Genomic DNA, 24,640 nt, shown 5'->3' with positions numbered 1-24,640 from the left:
ACAAGCAAATTTGCTGAAAAAATTTCACTCAGTGATTATGAAATTCTGGCTTACCTACTTACCATACCTACTTATTCATATCGCACATTTCGATAATTATATGAGTAGGTAGAGGTACCTAGTTGAGTAGTTTCAAAACATGTTGAAATTTATCTAAATTAAATTAGCTTATTTATCACGATATCTGGAAAATGGTTCACCTAATCCACTACAGATTTTTATCTCGCATTTTTTTTTTAAAAAGTTGCACGAGACTAGTAGCCCAGGCAAATAGCAGAAAAAAATGGGCGAACCCAAACATAATTGCAAACAAAGGTTTTTTTGGTGAATATTGTCTAGGGTGGTGTGCGGAACAACATACTAAAAGTCCCCACCCTTACCCCACGAGCTAACCCCCCCCCCACAGTGGATCAAAGCCCCCCAAAATCAGTTTTTCATCAAGAACTCCTGAAATATTGAATTTTGAATAAAATGAGTCCAGTGATCATTTCATCTCCTCCCCAATACCTATCAAATGAGCTATCGATCAACTCCCTAGCCTCAAGGGGGGCGGCGCTACGACCCCTCAAAATGATGTGATTTCAATAATTTTACATTTTTGATTTGGGACTTGTAACCTGTTCTAATTGATAAAATGAAGTCAAACTTGGGGAATGGGATTCTTTTGGGAGCTAGAGTTGACCTCTGGAGTGTGGAGGGTCAAAGTTGAAAATTACAGAAAGGTCATTTTTTTGGAGGGGCATAACATGACCCCAAATGGATGAAAAAGGTCCAAAATCATACCATCGGACAGTACCCTATCTGTGATCAACATATCCAAGTTTCAGCTTCCTAGGTCATCTCCACTCCTATTAAGATGGAAAAAACCGAAAATAGGGGCAAAATAAGGGGATTTTTAGCTTAATTCCGCTTTAAATGGGGTGGGGATACCGGTAGGTACCTAGTTAATTTTATAAAATTCCCTGTCGTTAGAGTGAAAATTTTGAATTTCCTGGACATAACTATGACTTCTTCAGAAGGGTGAAATTCCCTGACTTTTCCCATTTTTCTGGATTTTTCAGATAATAACACCCAGAAAGATGTTGAAAGCAATTGTTACTTATTTCAATTATGTACCTCAATTTTACCAACTTTATCACTTTCGACAGTTACCTACTTATTACGAGGGTCATTCCACATCAATTCGACCAAGAAGTGGTAGGGGGGTTCGGCGATTTTTTGAAATTTTTCCTGTGGAAAGACCTTCCGAAGGGATGCCAATGGCGCAAATCGCTCAAATCGCTGCCCTCTAGCCCATTTTTAAAGGCAGCCAGGGGGTGTCAAAGTTTTCAGGGAACCTGTAATATCATCCATTTCAGCAGTGATTACTCGATAACCGTGATACCTACTAAAATGGAACTTTTCCCCATAGTTAAGGGTTTTGAAAGGCTTTTTTGTGATATCATAAAAATCAGTGTTGCCACTTTTTTCGTACAAAAAATTAGCTCAAAAAGTTTCGAAACGTAGTTTTTATATTGTTCCAACTCTCAAAAATTCTGAAAAAAATATACCTATTACGCACAATTTTTCATGCTGAACAACATATTGAAAAATTGGGATAGTACCATGTTGCAAAGTCGATTTAAAAAAATTTTGAAGTTCACGAAAAAATGCGTTTTTTTAAAGTTAAAACATGAAAAAAAGTTTTTATAGGTGAAGTTGACCCATTTGACCTCTATTTTTACGTATCTGTCGAAAAAGTTGAAAACCCCCTTTCACTCGATAAAATGAATTCCTCACAAAAAAATCAAATTTCGAAAAGATTCAAAAAATGAACGAATTTTTATACTTTTGTCGTGAGTATAAGTTTTATCAACTTTCTCATGAAATACGTCAGAAAGAGGTCAAAATTAGACAACTGAATAAATTTAAACTTTTTTTTGATGTTTGGAATTGAAAATTGAATTTTTTCGTGTTTTGATTAGTTACTTTCATCGAGCAAAAGGGGATTTTCAACTTTTTCAACAGATACGTGAAAATAGTGGTCAAATGGGTGAACTTCACCAGTCAAAACGTTTTTTCCATGTTTTAAATCAAAAAACCTCATTTTTTTCGCAAACTTTCAATTTTTTTTAATCGATTATGCGACATAGTGCCGCATCAATTTTTTAATGTTGTTCAGCATGAAAAGTTGCCCATTATATATATTTTTTCAGAATTTTTGAGAGTCGAAACAATATGAAAACTATTAACTAAAGTGGCAACACTGATTTTTATGATATCGCCAAAAATCCTCTCAAGACCGTTAACTATGGGAAAAAGATCCATTTCGGTAGGTATCGCGGTTATATCGAGTAACCCACTGCTGAAATGGATGATATTACAAGTTCACTGAAAACTTTGACACCCCCTGGCTGCCTTTAAAAATGGGCTACAGGGCTGCGATTTGCGCCATTGAACAACCCTTCGCAAGGTCTTACCATAGGAAAAATTTAAAAAAAATTGCTGAACGCCACCACTTCTTGGTAGAATTGAAGTGGAATGACCCACGAAGTAAAAAGTTACATTTCTTCATTCTCATTTTTTTTTATTTATTTTAGCAAAATTTCATTCAACAGAAAAACCAATGTAAATAATTTTTACTGCTACCTAAAGTTTTATAATTCGCGCAATTCACACAAAAATTTGCTCAAATTATCAGTTCTTGGTTATTTTTTATAGGTTTGAACTTATTCTAGCAAGTTTTACGTTTTTATACGCAATTTGTGCGAAGTTAGTAAAAAATTTCACGATTTTTTGGTGATTCGCAGCAATTTTTCTAATGCTTCGCTTCGATGCAAAATACCATTGAATAAATTGTAAAATTTGACATACGAGTATGATGTGTTTTTTAGCATTATTTTTGCCAAGTAAGTAACGCTCAACTGTGGCGAAACAGACGTAAACTCGCGATTATTGATAGTTTGGTCACGGCACCACAATCGAGTAAAACATAGTTTAGAAAAATTTTAAATAATATCTAAATAAGTACTCACCAATTATTCAACAGCCACGAAGACTTGAAATCGTTCACTATATGTCACCTGCAAAATTTTGTTAACATTAATGATCGTCTCATATGTACGTAGAAATGACAAAAAATAGTTCAAACAACAATTAAAAAAAAGACGACACTACTTAGTACTAATGATGAAAAGACGTAGAAATACACAAGTACCTACATACATATGTAGAATTGTAGATCTGGTTCAATTGTTCAAGACAATAATAGGTAGGTACCTGTGAAAGGGATGACAGATACAATATTGAAAAAGCTGTTTAGTGTTTAGAGGGTGAGGTGAGGGTGAAAGGGAAAGAAGTGGTTGATGTTGGACTGCGAGTCTTGTCCCCTCTCCCTTAAAATTCTAAAAATACTTCTTACCTATCTCATTGAATGTTATGGGTAGATGAATTCTGACACAGACACACAGAGATTAAAAATTTAAAAAAACTTTTACCGGAATAAGAGGGCGGGGGTTCTTGAAAAAGAGATCAAAACTTCAGATTTGCATAATTATGTAACTGGTTACGACTTAAAAAATTTCGCTCTCGCTTCGCTCGAGCAGTAATTTTGCCTTCATTTTCATGAAATCACTACACATCACAATAGATTTCTAGAAAATTACCCCTCATTTCGACTTTTCATGCCTAAAAATCTGGTTTTGCCCCCTCCTTGAGAAAATCCTGGCTACGCCATTGCCTACATTCAATGAGGTAGGTAAATATTTTTAGAAATTTAAAGGAGAGGAGACTAGTTCCCTTATTTTATCATTCAGGAAGGAGAGGGACTATTTAATACACATTTGAATGAAAAAAATGGGCCCAATCAAACGAGATTAAAACGTGAAAACATGAAAAATTAACTTTATTGCATTCACTTATTTTTTGGATTCCCTCAAGTTCCTCTTTTTCATCACAATTCAGCACGTAGATGAGAGAAAGGGGTGATCAAAAATACTAAACATAGGTAGTGTTTTTCTAATGAAAATGCACCTGATAGGTACCTATATTTCAAGAACTACCAGGTAAAAATTTAAATATTTTGGGTTTGTTTTAATTTTGTTCTAGTGTTCAATGGCGAAGGGGAAGAGTGACGACAAAACTATTCGCTGGTGTTGAACGTTTTTCTGATGAAAATGTAGGTACTAAATATGTACCTACGAGGACTAGGATGTGAAAACGAACACATTAAAAATTTCAAATGTTTGCAAATTTTTATTACATGTTTATTGAGAACTAACAGAGAGGCCGATACAATTTCAATGCCCAGGTAATGCATACATAAAACTATTTTTCAATGTTATAACTTAGGTTGCTAAAAACTACATATGTATCACAAAAAAATGCTTGCGAGTAAGTACAATAAATAAGAGTGTCTTTCAAAATAATTGAAAAAAGCCTTCATGTACCTTATCTATTGGAAGGTATCTTCGGAAAAATTGAGCAACATTTTTCCACGTTAGTTGAGCGAAATTTCTTGCTTGAATTTTTCAACTTCCTCGTCGTTTCCCAAACACCACAACAATAAATCAAAGAAAAAAGGTTTATAAAACAGCCTACTTGGACCATAAGTTTTTTTCACGATATCAATTATACGCGTTTTCAACCGCAGCATTGCTTGTTCCGTTGAAACAAATGTTTCAATAAATTTCGAAAATTCTTTCCAATTGCAGTCTAACGCACAATAAATCCAACTGCGTAACTCGTGTTCGCTTGCGAGCAGAGACATAAGAAATTGATTTTTGTAGTCTGCAGCGAGGTCACTATTTTCATAAGCATCGTCGATGAACTTTTCAAATTGCGTTGTGTTACTATGAATAATAAGCCAAATCTTAAGATAATATTTGTCATCGAATGCATGTGATTGGAGCAATAATTGTTGTTTAAGATGTCTAGTTGTTTCCGCGTTAGGACAACAAAAATCCACCAAATCATTCAATTTTTTAAACTCGTACTCCTTTAATATCTCGGCACAGAGATTCTGTACATGTTCACTTGTTGACATGACGTTCTCTTTGTATTGAATAATTGCATCGCCGTTTTCGAAACACCTCTGCATTATTTGCTGCAAATCTTCGACATTTTTGCCTAGGATCAGATTAGGCCAGCAATTAGTCCAAAACGAGCTTCTCTCATCGAAAGTTGCGCACTCGAGAATAGTTAATAGCAACTCTGAAGATTCATTGGCAGCTTTACTACGATACGAAGTGAACAGCTTTAAGTTGGTGGATATGTTCTTGATGGCTGATTGTCTCAAATCATGCGGAGCACTGTGCCATAATTCAAGACATAGACATAACCAATTCTTATGATCGTTTTTTTCTTCGGTGTGTGGGCGCGTGCTCTCAGTCTGAAACATATCCACGACTAGTTTTGTGAAATTAGCCTCATCCATAACGTTTCTCATGCACATCCAGATTTCAAGTACAAACTCGTCTTCGAAATAACGATTTTTCAACAGATCACAGATCAGATCGCAGCCTTTCATGTTGACAAATTCGTAGAGCTGCTGATAATCGAGTTTTGTTAAAATGAACCTAATGAAAAATTTATCTTTAAGCTGATAAAGTCGCGCAGCAGTTTGAATTTGGTTTTGATCGGACATACGATTCCAAAAATATTCCAGCGATGGTCTATTGTAAGGCATGTAACGATCAAACATTGCTTCATCGATATTTTGATACGCCGAGATAGGTATTTTATCCAGCTCATTTCTGAGACAGCAAATCCAATAATATAGCTGAGGGCAATTGCCTAACTCTATATTATTCAGACCCACTTTTTTGCACACGAATGGCCAAATTCGTCTGATATCGTCTTCGAAGAAATACGTGCACGCTATTTTAAATTTCTCGACATCGCCGAATTTATTGCAACGCATCATACGTTCGGCTGTCTTGACATAATCAATAGTGCCGTTGTAATCGCAAACAAAATCATCGAAGTCTTCCAAAACATAGTTCTGATGGCCGTAATGAAAAAAGAATACTCTTTTGTAATGCTGCTCGAGCCAATTTTCCATCGAAAGACCAAATTTTGTGACATATTTCTCTATCATGTTATCAATCGCAGTAGGTAAATCGGGAAATTTCGACTTAAATGAAGTGCCTAACTTTTTCGGAGTGAGTTTTTCCAATTCGTTATTCCTACGATAATTATTCACTTCGCAACGCCATATTTCCCGAGCAACGGTGATCGCTGATAATTCTTGCAGGGTTATCAGAGCAGGTTGAGTAGCATCAGTCATGTCACATATCATTTCATCCATTTCCAGTTTTTCACTCGGCTCAACTGTAATTCGGACCTAGAATCGTAATTATGGAATCAATGCTATGCGTTGTGTGAAAGGCAAACATTTAAAAAACGTGAAGTCGACAAGCAAATTGGTAGATGAAAAAAACCTACGTATTCATCTCACACATTTCGATAGTTATATGAGTAGGTAGGTATCTTGATTAGTTTCAAAACCTCTTGAATTTTGACTACTTACATTAAATTAGCTTATTTATCACACTTCCGATTTTTATCTCGCATTTAAAAAAAAAAAGTTGCACGAGACTTGAACGGAAAAACATGAAAAATTAGCGTTCTTGCTCTCACAAATGTTAAAGCAATGGCTCAAGTCTTACTTTCAAAGGGGGGGGGGAGGTGAAAAACTATTGAGTAGTGTTTGGTGAAAATATACCTAATAAATACATACAAGGATTAGGATGTTAAAACGTACACATTTCGAAATTCAGGGGAACGGGCTAATATTTCAGTTACTCGTAGCCTGCAGGCTCAAATCTTTTTTTTTTTCATAATGACTCACGTTAAAAACTTATCACAATAAAAAAAGTTTGGGAGTTATATCCAATTAGATCGGTAGGTAGTTAATTTTATAAAATTCTCTGTCCTTAGAGTGAAAAATTTTAATTTCTTCAGAAGGGTAAAATTCCCTTACTTTTCCCATTTTTCTGAATTGTCCAGATAATAACACCCAGAAAATGTTTCAAGCAATTGTTACTTATTTCAATTATGTGCCTCAATTTTACCAACTTTATCACATTCGACAATTCTTACGAGGGTCATTCCACATCAATTTGACGAAGAAGTGGTAGGGGAGTTTGGCGATTTTTTTGAAATTTTTCCTCACAAAAAAATCAAAATTCGAAAAGATTCAAAAAATGAACGAATTCTTATTTTTTTGTTGTGAGTGTAATTTTTATCAACTTTTTCATGAAATACGTCAGAAAGAGGTCAAAATATGACAACTGAATAAATTTAAACTTTTTTTGATGTTTGAAATTGAAAATTGAATTTTTTCGTGTTTGTGATTTTTTTGTGATGAGTTTGTTTCATCGAGTGAAAGGGTTTTTTCAACTTTTTCAACGAATATACGTAAAAATAGAGGTCAAATGGGTCAACATTACCAATCAAAACTTTTTTCGTGTTTTAAATTAAAAAATCGTATTTTTTTGAAAACTTTGAGTTTTTTTAAATCGACTTTGCGACATAGTGCCATCCCAATTTTTTAATATGTTGTTCAGCATAAAAGTTGGCCATAATGTATTTTTTTCAGAATTTTTGATAGTCGGAACTATATGAAAACTACGTTTTGAACCTTTTCGAGCTAATTTTTTGTACAAAAAAAAGTGGCAACCCTGATTTTTATGATATCACCAAAAAGCCTTTCAAGACCCTTGACTATGGGAAAAACTTACATTTTGGTAGGTATCACGGTTATTGAGTAATCCACTGCTGAAATAGATGATATTTTTAAGTCCACTGAAAACTTTGACACCCCCTGGCTGCCTTTAAAAATGGGCTACGGGGCTGCGATTTGCGCCATTGGCCATCCCTTCGGAAGGTCTTTCAACAGGAAAAATTTCAAAAAAATTGCCGAGCCCCCCGCCACTTCTTGGTCTAATTGACGTGGAATGACCCACGAAGTAAAATGTTATATTTCTTCATTCTCATTTTTTTTGTTTAATTTTAGCAAAATTTCATTCAACAGATAAAACGATGCTTTTTACTGCTACCTGAACCTAATGTTTTATAATTCGCGCAATTTTCATAAAATTTTGCTCAAATTATCAGTTCTAAGTTATTTTTTATAAGTTTGAAGTAATTTTAGCAAGTTTTACGTTTTTATATACGCAACTTGTGCTAAGTTAGCAAAAATTTTCACCATTTTTCGGTGGTTTGCAGCAATTTTTCTAATGCTTCGATGCAAAATACCATTGAATAAATCGTAAAATTAAAATTTGACATTTATGATGTGTTTTTTAGCATTACGTATGTATGTTCGTCAAATAACGCTCAACTGTGGCGAAACAGACGGAAACTCGCGATTATTGATAGTTTGGTCACGGCTACACAATCAAGTAAAACGTAGTTTAGAAAAACTTTAAATAATATCTAAATAAGTACTCACCAATTATATTCAACAGCCAGGAAGACTTGAAATCGTTCAATAATTAGAGATATTTCACCTGAAATTTGAAAATGTTGTTAACATCAATGATCGTCTCATATGTACAACGTAAGTAGAAATAACAAAAAATAATATTTTCTCACACAAAAGTCACATTTATGCAGAAAGAACGAAGAACGAACATGTGATAAACCAAACAATAAAAAAAAGACCATACTAGTTAGTACTAATGAGGAAAAGACGTAGAAATACACAAGTAAGAATTGTAGATCTGGTTCAAGAGAATAATACCTGTGAAAGGGATGAAAGATACATTGAAAAAGCAGTTTAGTGTTTAGAGGGTGAGGGTGAAAGGGAAAGAAGTGGTTGATGTTGGACTGCGAGTCTTGTCCCCTCTCCCTTAAAGTTCTAAAAATATACTTCTTACCTATCTCATTGAATGTAGGTAGATGAATTCTGACATGTACTTTGGAAGATAAACAAATTTTGTAAATATGAATTTTTGCCTAACTTTGAAATTGAAGGAGTGAGAAATATTTCGGAAGAAACAAATATTTCTGGCCCTTTCAATTTCAAAGCTATGCAAAAATTCATAATGACAAAATTTGTTTATTTTCCAGAGTACTACCCATTCTCAAGGTAAAAAATGGACTACGTTTTTATCAATATTGTTTTTTCAAAGCTCACTTGTCCCTTAAATGTTAAAGACAGGCAACTTGTCCACATAATGTTTTTTTCAAGTCATTCCCAGTTACGTAAACTTATGCAAATTTGAAGTTTTGATCCCTTTTTCAAGAACGCCCGGCCTCTTACTTCGGAAAAAGTTTTTCTTTATTTCTATGTCATAATTCATCTACCTACATTCAATGAGGTAGGTATAAATATTTTTAGAAATTTAAAGGAGAAGGGACAAGTTTCCTCATTTCATCATTCAAGAAGGAGAGGGACTATCTCGTAGTACACATTAGATTGAAAAAAATGGACCCAATCCAACGAGATTAAAACGTGAAAACATGAAAAATTAACTTTATTGCATTCACTTATTGTTTTGGATTCCCTCAAGTTCCTCTTTTTCATCACGTTTCAGCACGTTGATGAGAGAAAGGGGTGTTTTTAAAATGAAAATGCGCCCGATATTTCAATAATTAGGTACAAGGTAAAAATTTAAATATTTTGGTTTTGTTTTAATTTTGATCCAGTGTTTAAGCAGTGGCTCGAATATATCCGGCGGTGCCAAAAACGAAATTTTATGGCACTCTAGGCTCATAAAAGTGACATAATTTCGCCATTTCATGACTCTACATTGATATGCTCTAAAAATTGCACAAGGTATGTAACAGAAAAATGTTACAATTATGTCATGCCATTAAAATTGTGCTTCAATTGTAACAAATCAAACCATATTCTGGTGGCATGAATGTGATTTTAAAAGGTCACATTTCAGTACCATTTTTAGTGGATAAAAATGTGACTTGAAAATGGCATGGCATGAATTGTGTCATTTTATTGTTACCAATATGAGCAATCATCTTAGTACTCATAATGCCACCTACAAATGTGTCATTATAGATTTTCATCTAATGCTATATTATGACCCATAATAATAGCACATGAAAAACTACCTGAAATGGTTCAGAAATGTGACATTATCATGTCATGCAGCAAAGCATGTGGTTCAACGTCACATTAATGTCACAGTTTATATTCACATATAAGGGACTTTGATCTATCCCATAATTGCACTCCACATAAGATAACATAAAGCTACTTTACAGCAGTATATAAAATTGCTCTAAAAAAGTAACATGTATGTCATATCAGCAAATTACAAAACAATGCCAATTGTAATGGCTCTGAAAAAATATCATTTCAGAGTGAAATGAAAGTGCTTGCAGTATGACAAACACAGTTCTGCAGGAAGTTGTGTGCCTTAATGCACATAAAGGACAAATTTTTAGTTGTTATTGATGTCACACTTTAATGCCTCATAATTTTCATTCTTCTATTGTATCATAAAAATGCCAGAAGCAAGTGCATAAAATTGCACTCATAAAAGAAACATTAGTGTCTCATCAGCAAACCATAAAATGACACATTAGAAATTTTTCAGTTTTACAGCACACAAAGACCACATTTTCAGCTTTCGTGAATGTTTCTCTTTTATGTCCCATCATGTTCACTGTTTTATTGTATCATAAAAGTGCCAGAATCAAGTGCATAAAATTGCACTTGCCAAAAAAACATTTATGTCCAATCAACATGCCTTACAATGACTCTTTGGAAATAGTGAATTTTTTATGACATATTAAGGTCAAATTTTCAGTTCTTACCAACATTTCTCTTTTATCTCTCATAACTTTCATTCTTTTATTGTATCATAAAAGTGCCAGAAGCAAGTGCATGACATTGCACTTGCAGAAGAAACGTTAGTGTCTCATGAGCAAACCATAAAATGACACATGAGCATTTTTCAGTTTTACAGCACACAAAGACCACATTTTTCAGCGTTCATGAATGTTTCTCTTTTATGTACCATCATTTACACTGTTTTACTGTATCATAAAAGTACCAGAATCAAGTGCATAAAATTGCACTTGCAACAAAAATTTCAATGTCTAATCAACATGCCATATAATGACTCTTTGGAAATTGTGCAGTTTTTATACTCAACACATAGGTACATTAAGATCAAATTTTCAGTTTTCATCAATGTTCCTCTTTTATTGTTTTTTTATTGTATCAATAAAGTGCCATAAGCAAGTGCTTATAATGGCACTTCCAAAAGAAACATTTATGTGCTATCAGTAAGCCATCAAAATAATCTGCAGGAAATTGTTCAACTTTGCAGCAAATTTAAACCAAATAAAATTACATTTTTATGTCCCATAATTTCAATTTTTATATTGTATCATAAAAGTGCTTAAAAAAAGCTCATAAAAATATACCAAACAAAGTGATAAGTATATCATTTCAGCAATAAGTCATGAAAGGACACTCATTTATGCCATGATGAAAATGATATCAACAGTACCTCTGATAAAATCACCATAAATCCCTTAGAATTATGTGAAAAGGAAAATTGTGGCATTAATGGCATGTATATGTAACAAATTATGAGGACAGTAACAATTATATTCCACTTTTGTCCTTATATGAAATATTCACAGGGTGGCTAGCTGCACTAATCTGTGCTCAGTAATCCAGAGGTCCCAGGTTCGAATCCTCCGTCCGGCAGAAAATTTATTAAAAATTGAAGCATGTTCCAGAAAAGTATCTCATAAATAAATATGTTAAGAATGGTAATACAGCTATAAATGATGAAAAAACTTGAATTAATAATTAATAAAAATAGTTAATTAATAAATACTGCTAAAATTAATAAAGTGCCATAAATGTGACATTAATGTGACTTTGGTATGATATCTTGATGAATACTCTGTGATAAAAATATGGTGCACTAGGCACTTTGAATGCCCACATATGTGACATTAGATCAGATCAGAAATGTGCCATACCTAATGGCACATAATAGAGCATATAAATTTCGTTTTTCATGCAACATTTTTGTCACCTGGAAAGTACACAATTTATGTGACATGAGATCAGGCCAGAAATGTACCATAGCTGATGGCACATAATAGAGCATATAAATTTCGTTTTTCATGCAACATTTTGGTCACTTGGGAGGGATAAAATTTATGTAACATGAAATTGTACTTAGAAAGTGCCATGGCACATGTCACATAATACAGCCTATAAATTTCGTTTTTCATGTGCCATTTATGAAAATTTAACATGATGCAGAAATGTATCATAGATATGCCAATGAAAAAGGCCTCTGCTCATGTTACATTAATGTTGCATGATAAACGAAATTTATATGCTCTATTATGTGACATGTGGCATGGCACATTTATGGCAAATACTTGGCACCGTCGGATACTTTTCAATGGCGAAAGGGGAAGAGAGACGACAAAACTATTCGGTGGTGTTGACTGTTAGAGCAGGAAAATAACGTAGAAAAGCGAGGGCAAAAAGGAAAAAATTGGCACATTAATTTTTTCTTCGGGAATGTGTTCAGATGAACCCCCTGAACTACCAAAAAAACCCGACCCTCCTAACCCTGGAGCTAATTTTTTTAGGGGGCTAAAACCGGTTCCGATTCACGTTCTTTGCGATTATACTCCGAAAATATTAGGTTTACGATAAAAACTACCATGACTGAAAATATTCCCCTTCGAATTCTCGACAATTTGATACTACGCTTGATACCCATCCCTCAAGGGGGGTGTCTATAAATAGGGGTGGAAAGAGTAAGTGTTTCAAAAAAATTCGATATATCACTCGACTTTTTGAAATTTTGGCCCCCTTGTTGGGGCACAGAGGGACATTGGGAGGTTGGGCACTAAAAATAAGTTCATATTCGTACTCAGCGATCTCGAAAACATACCATTTGATATATCACTCGACTATTCACGATTTTTCAAAATTTTGACCCCCTTTTTGGGGCACAGAGGGGCTTTGAGGAGTTGAACCCAGAAAATAAGTTGATATTCGTATTCAGCGACCTCGATAACATACTATTCGATATATCGCATTTCCAGATTCGTTTTTCAAATACATGATTTAGTTGTGTGTTACTTGAAAAATCAAGCATCCCCCACCAACCCCATGGGAGGGTTGAAGACCAATCAATGGTGGTGTGATTAATAGTTGGGTGAGTAGACTTTGTAAAAAAAAAAAATGAGCAAAAACTAATGATATTAAGTGGTAACTTTGATTAATTTATTGGACTGACTTTTTTTGAAACACTAACACTTTCCACCCCTATTTATGGACACCCCTTTTGAGGGATGGGTATCGAGCGTAGTATCAAATTGTCGAGAATTTGAAGGGGAATATTTTCAGTCATGGTAGTTTTTATCGTAAACCTAATATTTCCGGAGTAAATCGCAAAAAACGTGAATCGGAACCGGTTTTAGCCCCCTAAAAAAATTAGCTCCAGGGTTAGGAGGGTCGGTTTTTTTTTGGTAGTTCAGGGGATTCATCTGAACACATTCCCGAAGAAAAAATTAATGTGCCAATTTTTTCCTTTTTAAAACCGCTATTTGCCTGCTCTATGTTGAGTGTTTTTCAGATGAAAATGTAGGTACTAAGTATGTTTCTACGAGGACACGGATGTAAAAACGTACACGTTAAAAATTTCAAATGTTTACAAGTTTTTATTGCATGTTTATTGAGTACTAACAGAGAGGCATTATGCAATTTCAATGCCTAGGTAATAAAACTATTTTTCAATAGGTATTATAACTTAGGTAACTAAAAACTATCACAAAAAAATGTTTACCTACAAGTAAGTACATACATACAAATAAATAAGAGTTTCTTTCGAAAGAATTAAATAAAGTCTTTAAATATACATATTGGAATATATATCGTCGAGAAAAATTGAGCAACATTTTTCCATGTTAGTTGAGCAAATTCGAATAACTCCTAATATTGTTTGCTTGCTTGAATTTTACAACTTTTTCATTGTTCCCCAAACACCACAACAATAAATGATCGAAAGCTGGTTTATAATAAAACATAGTAAACGTACTAGATCCCGAAAATTTTTTGATACTATCAATTATACGCGTTTTCATCCGCCACATTGCTTGTTCCGTTGGAACAAACGTTTCAATGAATTTCGGAAATTCTTTCCAATTGCACTCCAACGCAGAAAAAATCCAATCGCGTAAATCGTGTTCGCTTCCGAGCAGATACATAAGAAATTGATTTTTGTAATCTGTAGCGAGGTCACTATTTTCATAAGCATCGTCGATGAACTTTTCAAATTGTGTTGTGTCATTATCCATAGTAAGCCAAATCTCGAGATCACATTTGTCATCGAATACGCGTGATTGAAGCAATAATTGTTGTTTAAAATGTCTAGATAATTCCGCGTTAGGACAACAAAAATCCACCAAATTATTTAATTTTTCAAAATCGAACTTCTTTAAAATCTCGACAAAGAGATTCCATACATAATATTCACTCGGTGACATGACGTTCTCCTTGAATTGAATAATTGCATCGCCGTTTTCGAAACACATCTCCATTATTTGCTGCAAATCTTCGGTATTTTTGCCTAGGATCAGATCACGCCAGCAGTTAGTCCAAAATGAGCTTCTCTCATCGAAAGTTGCACACTCGAGAATAGTCAACAGCAACTCTGAAGATTCATCGCCATCAACTCTACGATAAGAAGTGAACAGATATAAGTTGGATGATATTATGTCCTTGATGACTGATTGTCTCAAATCATGCGGAGCACTGTGCCATAATTCACGACATAGACATAACCAATTCTTATAATCGTTTTTTTCTTTAGTGTATGGATGCGTACTCTCAGTGTCAAACATATCCACGACTAGATTTGTGAAATTACCCTCATTCATAACGTTTCTCATGCACATCCAGATTTCAAGTACAAACTCGTCTTCAAAATAACGATTTCTTAACAGATCACAGATCATAACACGGCCCTTCGTGTTGACAAATTCGTAGAGCTGTTGGTAATCGAGTTTTGTTAAAATGAACCTAATAACGAATTCATCTTTAAGCTGATAAAGTCGCGCAGCGCTTTGAATTTGGTTCTGGTAGGATATACGATTCCAAAAATATTCCAGCGATGGTATATTGTAAGGCATGTAACGATCAAACATTGCTTCATCGACAGTCTGATCCTCCGAGGTAGGTATTTTATCCAGCTCATTTCTGCAACAGCAAACCCAATAATATAACTGAGGGCAATTGCCCAACTCAATATTACTCAGACCCACCTTTTTGCAAACAAATGGCCAAATTCGTCTGATATCGTCTTCGAAGAAATACGTGCACGCTATTTTAAATTTCTCGACATCGCCAAGTTTATTGCAACGCATCATACGTTCGGCTGTCTTGGCATAATCGAGGGTGCCGTTGTAATCGCACACAAAATCATCGAAGTCTTGCAAAACATAGTTCTGATGGCCGTAATGAAAAAAGAATATTTTTTTGTAATGCTGCTCGAGCCAATTTTCCATCGAAAGACTAAATTTTGTTACATATTTCTCTATTGTATTATCAATCCCAGTAGGTAAATCGGGAAATTTTGACTTGAATGAAGTGCTTAGCTTTTTCGGAGTGAGTTTTTCCAATTCGTTATTCGTACGATAATTATTCACTTCGCAGCGCCATGTTTCCAGAGCAACGGCAATGGCTGATAATTCTTGCAGGGTTATCAGAGCAGGTTGAGTAGCCATTTGATCCATTTCCAGTTCTATTCGGACCTAGAATCGTAATTATGGAATCAATGCTATGCGTTGTGTGAAAGGCAAACATTTAAAAAACGTTAAGTTGACAAGCAAATGAGTTGAAAAAATTTCACTTGGTGATTATGAAATTTTGGTTTACCTACCTCTACTTATTTATCTCGCACATTTCGATACATGAGTACTTGAGTAGTTTCAAAACATCTTGAAATTTGTCTACAATAAATTAAGTAGCTTATTTATCACGACGTCAGGAAAATGGTTCACCTAATCCACTCCAGATATTTATCTCCCATTTAAAAAAAATGTGACACGCGACTAGAACGCGAAAACATGAAAAATTAGCATTCTTGCTCTCAAAATAATGTTAAAGCAATGGTTCAAGTCTTGCTTTCAAAGAGGGGGAGACGGAAGATGACAAAACTATAGAGTGGTTTTTTGACCAGCTTTTTTCAAAATTAAAAAATCCCAAAAATCAAAAGATAACCGTTTGTGAGGAAATTTTTGAAATTTGTGCGAATCGCTGTATTTATTCAAGAACTAACCCCCGGAGCGCAAATTCTACCATTTCCAGCCGTTTTGGAGCGAGAGTGATAGCTCAAAAAACCACTCTTGAGGTGTCACTTTCAAAATCGGCTCAAATGTAGATAAACTCGTTAAACAAGTCGAGTATAATACACAACTCGATTTTTAGCTGCCCAACTGCATATTCACGCCTTCTGGAGCAAATTCAAAATTCTGAAGAAATTGAAAATCGCGCTGGAGGCTCCAGAATGGCTGGAAATTGTGAAATTTTGATTTGGGGGATTAGTTACGGACAAAATACAGTGATTCGCGAGAATTTCAAAATTTCCACACAAACGAGAAACTTTTATTTTTTTGAATTTTTTAATTTTGAAAAAACCTGGTCAAAAAACCACTCTTGACTGAGGTTTCACTCTCTAAATCGGTTCAAATTCAAAATTTTGGAGAAATTGAACAATCGCTCTGGAGGCTTCAGAAATCCTGGAGATGGTGAAATTTGGATTTGGGTAATTGATATCAGTTTTGGGATTTATTTTGACCATTTTTATTGATCAAGTACGTACCTTTTTTAAAAAAAGCATAAATCGCCAAAAACAGTCAATTTTGAATTTTCAAAAATTCGCCAAAAATCTAAAAATGAACTTGGTTAGCTGAAAATTTGGTTTTGGGGGTTTTAGACTATGCTCTTTCCAAAAATCGCGGTCCAGTTCAAATCGGAGTGTGACACCTCAAGGGTTCCCTTGTTAGTAAAAAGTTATATTTCTTCATTCTCTCTTTTTTTTCCCCCTAGACATTACAAGTAGTGTTTGCTAAATTTTATTCAACAGATTAAACAATGTAAATTTTTACTGCTACCTAAAGTTTTATAATTCAAATGTTTTTATACGCAATTTTTGCGAAATTATGTAGTAAAAATTTCACGATTTTTTTGGTGATTGGCAGCAATTTTTCTAATGCTTCGATACAAAATACCATTCAATAAATCGTAAAATTCGATATATTATGATGTAATTTTCAGCAATATTTTTGCCACGTGACGCTCAACTGTGGCGAAACAGACGGAAACTCGCGATTATTGATAGTTTGGTCGCGGTTACACAATCTAATGAAACGTGGTTTAGAAAAACTTTAAATAATATCTAAATAAATACTCACCAAATTATTCAACAGCCAGGAAGACTTGAAATCGTTCACTATATTTTACTTGGAAATGTTGTTAATATTAATAATCATTACGTACACAAAAAATAGTTCCAACATCTCTCCACTTTATCAGAAAGAACGAACACGTGTGACGTGATTAACCAAACCACGTTAAAATGTATCTAACAATACCTAACAAAAAGACCACACAATACTTGACTACCTACACTACCCAAGTAGATCTGGTTCCGTTTAGAAGGCGAAGGTGAAAGGGGAAGAAGTGGTAGATGTTGGACTACGAGTCTGTCAACTGTGAACAAAGGTTAAGGGATGCAGAGCATGCTACAAAAGAGTGTAGCTCAACACTGTTCGTTTTTACAGTTTTATTTATTTCAAGTGAAGGTATATTGGTCACATTGTTTGGTTTAGTGTCACATAATCATTTTAAATTAATTAGTTAGTCGCTATGTTTCCGAGTTGGCCACTTCGATCGTTTGCGTGTTGGACACTTCATTTTTGGGCTGATTTGAAAAATATTTTGTCAAAGAAATTGATTCAAAATTATGTAGGTACATACTTTAAAAAAATTGATACAAACTCACACAAAAAAATTCATTCCGAATAATCTCAAATATTGATTTGCAATAACGCCATCCCACACATTTGAATATAGGAGTACTTACATAGTATCAAAAAATCTTGAAATTTATCTACTCTCTAAATTTGAAACAGTCAATTTCACTGCTTAGCAGTCACGACATTTTGCCTTTTTAAAGCAGTAGTTTTTTTTACTGCAAAACAGTGAAAAATTACTGAATTGGTCAGTAAAAAATCATTTTGACTGACCAATTCAGTAATTTTTCACTGTTTTGCAGTAAAAAAAACTATTGCTCTAAAAAGGCAAAATGTCTTGACTGCTAAGCAGTGAAATTTGACTGCTTTAAATTTAGAGAGTACAATAAATTGGCTTATTTATCACGATGCCAGGAAAATTGTTCACCTAAACCACTCGATGTTTATCTCGGTTTAAAAGAAAAAAATGTGACTTTAGGGAAGACCACGAACTAAAGCCCCCACAACCTCTCAGCTGCCTGAATCGGTATTTAAATTTTTAACGAATTTTCAAAAATCACAAAACAGTGATTTTTTGCAATTCACGATTTTTCTTTTTTAAAGGCATGTAGGGCTCTTCCATTTAAACTGAAACTATAAGTAAAAATCAATGATATGGACTCCTCTGAACCAAATTCCATGATTTCCAGACGATCTACAGCATTCAGCAAAATCTTAAATTTCCCAGTACCTATTTTTGAATAGATAAATAATCAAACAATACTGGTAAAATGTGAGAAAAAGATCAAAAAAACGACCTAAATGAATAACAAAAAGATTTTTTTTTCAATTTTCAATTTCTTTGTCAGGAATATCTCCAAAATAATTTCGTTTTTAAGAACCCTCACCCCCTTATTTTGATATGTTTTTTTTTAATTTTTAATTTCTGTGCCAGAATTTATATATGTGACCGTCCGCGATAAAACCGACCATCCGTCGCAAAAAAACGAAAATGTTTTTTCGCCTATTTTTGGGCCTTAAATGGTTTGGGGAACAAAAATTCGCGAAAAAAAAATTGTCGATTTTTTGCGACGGATGGTCGGTTTTATCGCGGACGGTCACATATGTACATTCAATGAGGTAAGTAAGTATTTTCAGAAATTTAAGGGGAGAGGACAAGTTTCACTATTTCATCATTCAGGAAGGAAAGGGACTTATTTACATATTTGTAGTACAGATTTGATTGATGAAAATGGACCCTATCCAACGAGATTAAAATGTGAAAAATCAATTTTATTTTACACTCGCTTATTTTTTGAAATAACTCAAGTTCCACTTTTTAATCACGTGTTACGATGATGAAAGAAGGAGGTGAGTAAAACTATTAAATACTTACCTATAGGTATAAGCAGTGTTTTTCTAATAAAAATGCACCTGATCCAAGAATTAGAAGGTAAAAATGTAAGTATAGATTTTGGTTTTGTTTTAATTCCTCCCCTATAGTGTTTAAGCAGTGGTTCGAGTCCTATTTTTCAATGGCGTGAGGGGGAAGGGGAGACAACAAAACTATTCAGTGGTGTTGAGTGTTTTTCTGATGAAAAAGTAATAACAATACAAGGATTAGGATATGAAAACGTACACATTTCAAATTTCAAATGTTTTCGATTATTTATTAATAACGTTTATTGAGGACTAACACAGAAAGGCTTACTTATACTCTTACAATGTCAATGCCTATAGGTAATAATAAAACTAGTTTTCAATATAACTCGACTAAAAACTATCACAAAAAAATTGAAAAAAGTCTTCATATCTATTGGAAGTGATCATCGGAAAAATCGAGCAACATTTTTCCACGTTAGTTGAGCAAATTCGAATTACTCACAATATTGTTTGCTTGCTTGAATTTTTCAACTTCCTTGTTGTTTCCCAAACACCACAACAATAACTGATCGAAAATAGGTTTATAAAACATGTCACGCATACTCTGTCTAGGACATATTTTGATACAATCAATTACACGCGTTTTCATCTCCAGCATTGCTTGCTCCGTTGAAACAAATGTTTCAAAAAATTTCGGAAATTCTTTCCACTCGAAGTCTAATATACAATAAACCCACTCGTTTAAATCGCGTTCGCTTGCGAGCAGCCACATAAGAAATTGATTTTTGTAATCTGTAGCGAGGTCACTATTTTCATAAACATCGTTGATGAAGTTTTCAAATTGTGTTGCGTTATTATAAATCATAATCCAAATCCTGAAAAAACATTTATCTTTGAGTGCAATTGATTGGAGTAATTGTTGTTTGAAATGCATAGATGTTTCCGCGTTAGGACAACAAAAATCCACCATTTCATTTAATTTTTCAAACTCGAACTTCTTTAATAACTCGGCACAGAGATTCTGCACATGTTCACTTGTTGACATGACGTTCTCTTTGTATTGAATAATTGCATCGACGTTTTCGAAACACATCTCCATTATTCGCGGCAGATCTTCGGTATTTTTGCCTAGGATCAGATTACGCCAGCAGTTAGTCCAAAATGAGCTTCTCTCATCGAGAGTTGCACACTCGAGAATAGTTAACAGCAACACTGAGGATTCATTGCGAGCTTTACTACGAAATGAAGTGAACAGCTTCAAGTTGGTTGATATGTTCTTGATGGCTGATTGTCTCAAATCATGAGGAGCACTGTGCCATAATTCACGACATAGACGTAACCAATTCTTATGATCGTTATGAGTGTTTTTTATTTTTTTGGCGTATGGACGCGTACTCTCAGTGTCTAACATATCCACGACTAGTTTTGTGAAATTACCCTCATCCATAACGTTTCTCATGCACATCCAGACTTCAAGTACAAACTCGGCTTCGAAATAACGTTTTCTTAACAGATCACAGATCAGATCGCAGCCTTTCATGTTGACAAATTCATAGAGCTGCTGGTAATCGAGTTTTGTTAAAATGAACCGAATCGTAAATTCATCTTTAAGCTGAACAAGTCGCGCAGCGCTATGAATTTGGTACTGGTAGGATATACGATCCCAAAAATATTCTAGCGATGGTCCATTATAAGGCATGTAACGATCAAACATTGCTTCATCGACAGTTTGATGATGCGAAGTAGGTATTTTATCCAGCTCGTTTCTGAGACAGCAAATCCAATAATATAATTGAGGGCAATTGCGTAATTTAATATTATTCCGACCCATCTTTTTGCACACGAATGGCCAAATTCGTCTGATGTCTTCTTCGAAGAAATACGTGCACGCTATTTTAAATTTCTCGACATCGCCGAGTTTATTGCAACGCATCATACGTTTGGCTGTCTCGACATAATCAATAGTGCCTTTGTAATTGCACACAAAATCATCGAAGTCTTCCAAAACATAGTTCTGATGACCGTAATGAAAAAAGAATACTCTTTTGTAATGCTGCTCGAGCCAATTTTCCGCCGAAAGACCAAATTTTGTTACATATTTCGCTATCATATAATCAATCGCAGTAGGTAAATCGGGAAATTTCGACTTTAACGAAATGCTTAGCTTTTTCGGAGTGAGTTTTTCCAATTCGTTATTTGTACGGTAATTATTCACTTCGCAGCGCCATATTTCCCGAGCAACGGTGATCGCTGATAATTCTTGCAGGGTTATCAGAGCACGTTGAGTTTCATCCATTTCCAGGTACGTCTTGACTTCCCACAAGTGTAATTTGAACCTAAAATCGTAATGATCGAGTGAGTAAAAGTCAAATATAAATGAGTAAGTAAATATCTAGACATGAGGGCGGAATGCAAATTCACAGTTTCGTATAAATCGAATTTTAAAACATAAGTACGTATTTTAGAAATTATGACTTTCTCATATTCCTACCAGAAAGTGATTGGCTCTGATCAGATGTAGACATCTGACCATCAAGATATTGATAGGATTGAGTCAGTTCAGGCATGATTAGATTCAATATGAGAAACCTATTGGATCAGGCCTGATCTGAATAGATCAAATTTGTTTCATACCTGACAAGGGAACCTCTTGAGGTGTCCGCCTCCGATTTGAACGGGACCGCGATTTTTGAAAAGAGCATGTTCTAAAACCCCCAAATCCAAATTTTCGGATGCCCAAGTTCATTTTTCGATTTTTGGCGAATTTTTGAAAATCCAAAATTGACTATTCTGGTGATTTATGCTTTTTTTAAAAAAGTAAGTATGATATGAGGAAATATGCCTTCATCGCCTAAGCGATGATTAAATTAATCATCACCATAGAGATGATGAATAAAATAACTCCCTTAAACTGCAAGTTCGGTAATGTGTTAACTCCTACTACTGTGCTACTCCTACTACGTAGCTATAACGTAATCGCGCGCAGCAAACGCATAGAACGCATCCGATGCACCCAAAAATAGTATAAATAGAGCAACACGGACGCGAGCCAAACTAGATGTATTTTAATCAAGTTGAACTTGAACAAAGCTCGTCGCGAAGAGTGGTTCTTGGTCAAAAAGTGTACTTATGTAGATACGAGTAGATGAAGTCCTCTATAGGGCGTTCATCCCTTTTATTCAATCTTCGCCCACTTTTAGTGGTTAATATGTTTCTCGTTTTCGTGATTTACATTATCGTATACATAATTAATCGCGTTCACACCGGAAATCATCCGATTATGCTGGCCATCGATGATTATCCTAGAAGAATAGGTACCTCGTGTAATACATTGCTGTCGACCGGCCTAGTATTAGTGAGCCACCCTGAAAGAGACAGTAGAAGCGGACATTATGTGAGCCTTGGTGAGTAACTTCACCACTATTTCCGAAATTGCATGCAATTTCTAGGGTACTTAATTACCCATCCTCTGTAATTAACTAACGCGTGTCGTATGGTATAAGCTTGTGCATGTACCTATTATAAAATAACTCTATAGTTATTCTATACTCTTTGATCTTTATACCCATTTTAATATGTATTTGATTTCATTATTTCTGATTAACAATAAACATATTATCACTTTAGTGTAATTAATATGAGTTTTATTGGTAATTAGAGATTATTTCTGTGAAGAATGAGCTGCATGACTGAAACCTCTCCGATATTTTGAGCTAACCTGGCGAGGCGTAAATTCACTACCTTAGGGAATATTTCTTGACTCAATCACGTAGGTAGGAATTATGATAATAACCATCTATATCAATCATGCCTGATCTCACTCTATCATATTGGCGCCTAACTTCCGCGTAATTCTTCCGAAAATTGCAAAATTTTCAGTCCGACTTACTAAAATACCCACCCTTAAAAATCTAAATTTTTTCCAAAATCTTCAAACTTTTCGATTTTTTCAAATTTTGTCAAACTCGAATTCCAAATGGTTCTCCTAAAGAACACAATTCGAGTGAAAAAACATGATTTTCCAAGATATGTTGCATGTCAAAATTGACTAATCACTTAGTCTGGCGCCTGACGTGGATGAACCTCTCTAGAAAAAATCATACATGCCACAAATCTTCGAAAACTCATAAACTAAAAAATTTAAATTTACCAAAAATTAAATTTTGATCTTTCTTGAATCCAAAAAGCTCGAAAAACGAGCATAATTCAAGCCAAAAATTACGTTTCAAGGATAAGCCTTTGACCTTTGAATCTCAAAGGCCACAGTGTCTTACAAAAATTAAATTTTGACCTTTCTTGAATCCAAAAAGCTCGAAAAACGAGCATAATTCAAGCCAAAAATTACGTTTCAAGGATAAGCCTTTGACCTTTGAATCTCAAAGGCCACAGTGTCTTACAAAAATTAAATTTTGACCTTTCTTGAATCCAAAAAGCTCGAAAAACGAGCATAATTCAAGCTAAAAAATTACGTTTCAATGATAAGCCTTTGACCTTTGAACTCAAAGGCCACTGTATCTTAAAAAATTAATTTTTGAACTTTCTTGAATTCAAAAAGCTCTTGAAAAATGAGCATTATTCAAACTAAAAATTACGTTTTGAATTAATCTAAATTATAACCTTCCAAAATTTTTGATTTTTTTTTCGTTTTGATTTTTTTTAAATTCTTGTATCCCACTAAAAATACGTTTTTTGCCTTGAAGTCTCGTAGATAGGTCTTTGGGTAAAATGATAGCTCATATTTTAGTGAGAAAAGTTTCAGTACATAATGCTTACTAACACAATGCTAAAATAATGTAGTATATTTCTATGTACATAAAATGAATTTTTCCAAACACTCTTTCGTGCATAAATTGCGAATAGGGGCAGGAAAAGATTCTAAAATACTTTTCGATTCATGATTTGTAAAAATACAAGTCCGAGTCAAAATAATAAATTCTTTTAAAAAACGAAAGTGGTTACTACTCCCTAACCTACATGGTGGGTAGGTAGCTGCGGCTATATCATACTAATCGAGAAAAAACTCCCTGCTGAGCAAGGTGTAAAACCTGACTAGTCTCGAGGGAGATAATCATCTCGAGGACCATGGTAGAATCGTGATGCCCTGGTCACTGTGTATTTACAGAGAATATCATTCATAAAATAATAACCAAAATTTCATCCACGTAAAACTCTGGCTTTGTAAAAAATTAATCTCTGACTTACATGGTGGGTAGGGGATCGCAGCTATATTGTGCCAATTGAGAGAAAACTCCTCATGAGCAAGGTGTAAAACCTGACTAGCCTCAAGGGAGACAATTATCTCAAGAAT

General features: G+C 34.4%; 2 protein-coding genes across 9 annotated transcripts in view; both read right to left on the bottom strand.

Moving 5' to 3' along the window:
• The window catches only part of LOC135848260 (uncharacterized), a 28,815-nt gene extending 11,103 nt beyond the window's left edge, over positions 1-17,712 (bottom strand). The window contains exons 1-3 of one of the 8 annotated variants that reach the window (XM_065368127.1): positions 17,410-17,700; positions 8,435-8,492; positions 3,015-3,062 (exon numbers count right to left, since the gene is read on the bottom strand). Coding sequence is in view for 3 of the 8 variants with exons in the window: in XM_065368132.1 (XP_065224204.1) it covers positions 13,903-15,729 (1,827 nt within the window). In the remaining 5 variants the exon portion in view is untranslated. Of the gene's footprint in view, positions 1-3,014; positions 3,063-4,227; positions 6,323-8,434; positions 8,493-8,577; positions 8,695-13,645; positions 15,748-17,409 lie in introns of those variants that run through there. The other 7 variants (XM_065368128.1, XM_065368134.1, XM_065368135.1 and 4 more) reach the window with 7 other exon arrangements.
• A 1,914-nt stretch (positions 17,713-19,626) lies between these two features.
• The window catches only part of LOC135848253 (uncharacterized), a 260,195-nt gene continuing 255,181 nt past the window's right edge, over positions 19,627-24,640 (bottom strand). The window contains exon 4 of the mRNA XM_065368109.1: positions 19,627-21,668. Within this exon, the coding sequence (XP_065224181.1) occupies positions 19,808-21,628 (1,821 nt within the window). The 5' untranslated portion in view covers positions 21,629-21,668 and the 3' untranslated portion in view covers positions 19,627-19,807. The remainder of the gene's footprint in view (positions 21,669-24,640) is intronic.

Source organism: Planococcus citri, chromosome 5 (genome assembly GCF_950023065.1).
Source record: "Planococcus citri chromosome 5, ihPlaCitr1.1, whole genome shotgun sequence".
Lineage (NCBI taxonomy): Eukaryota > Metazoa > Arthropoda > Insecta > Hemiptera > Pseudococcidae > Planococcus > Planococcus citri.
The sequence above is the reverse complement of the archived record's forward strand: the minus strand, read 5'-3'. Positions and strand labels throughout refer to the sequence as shown.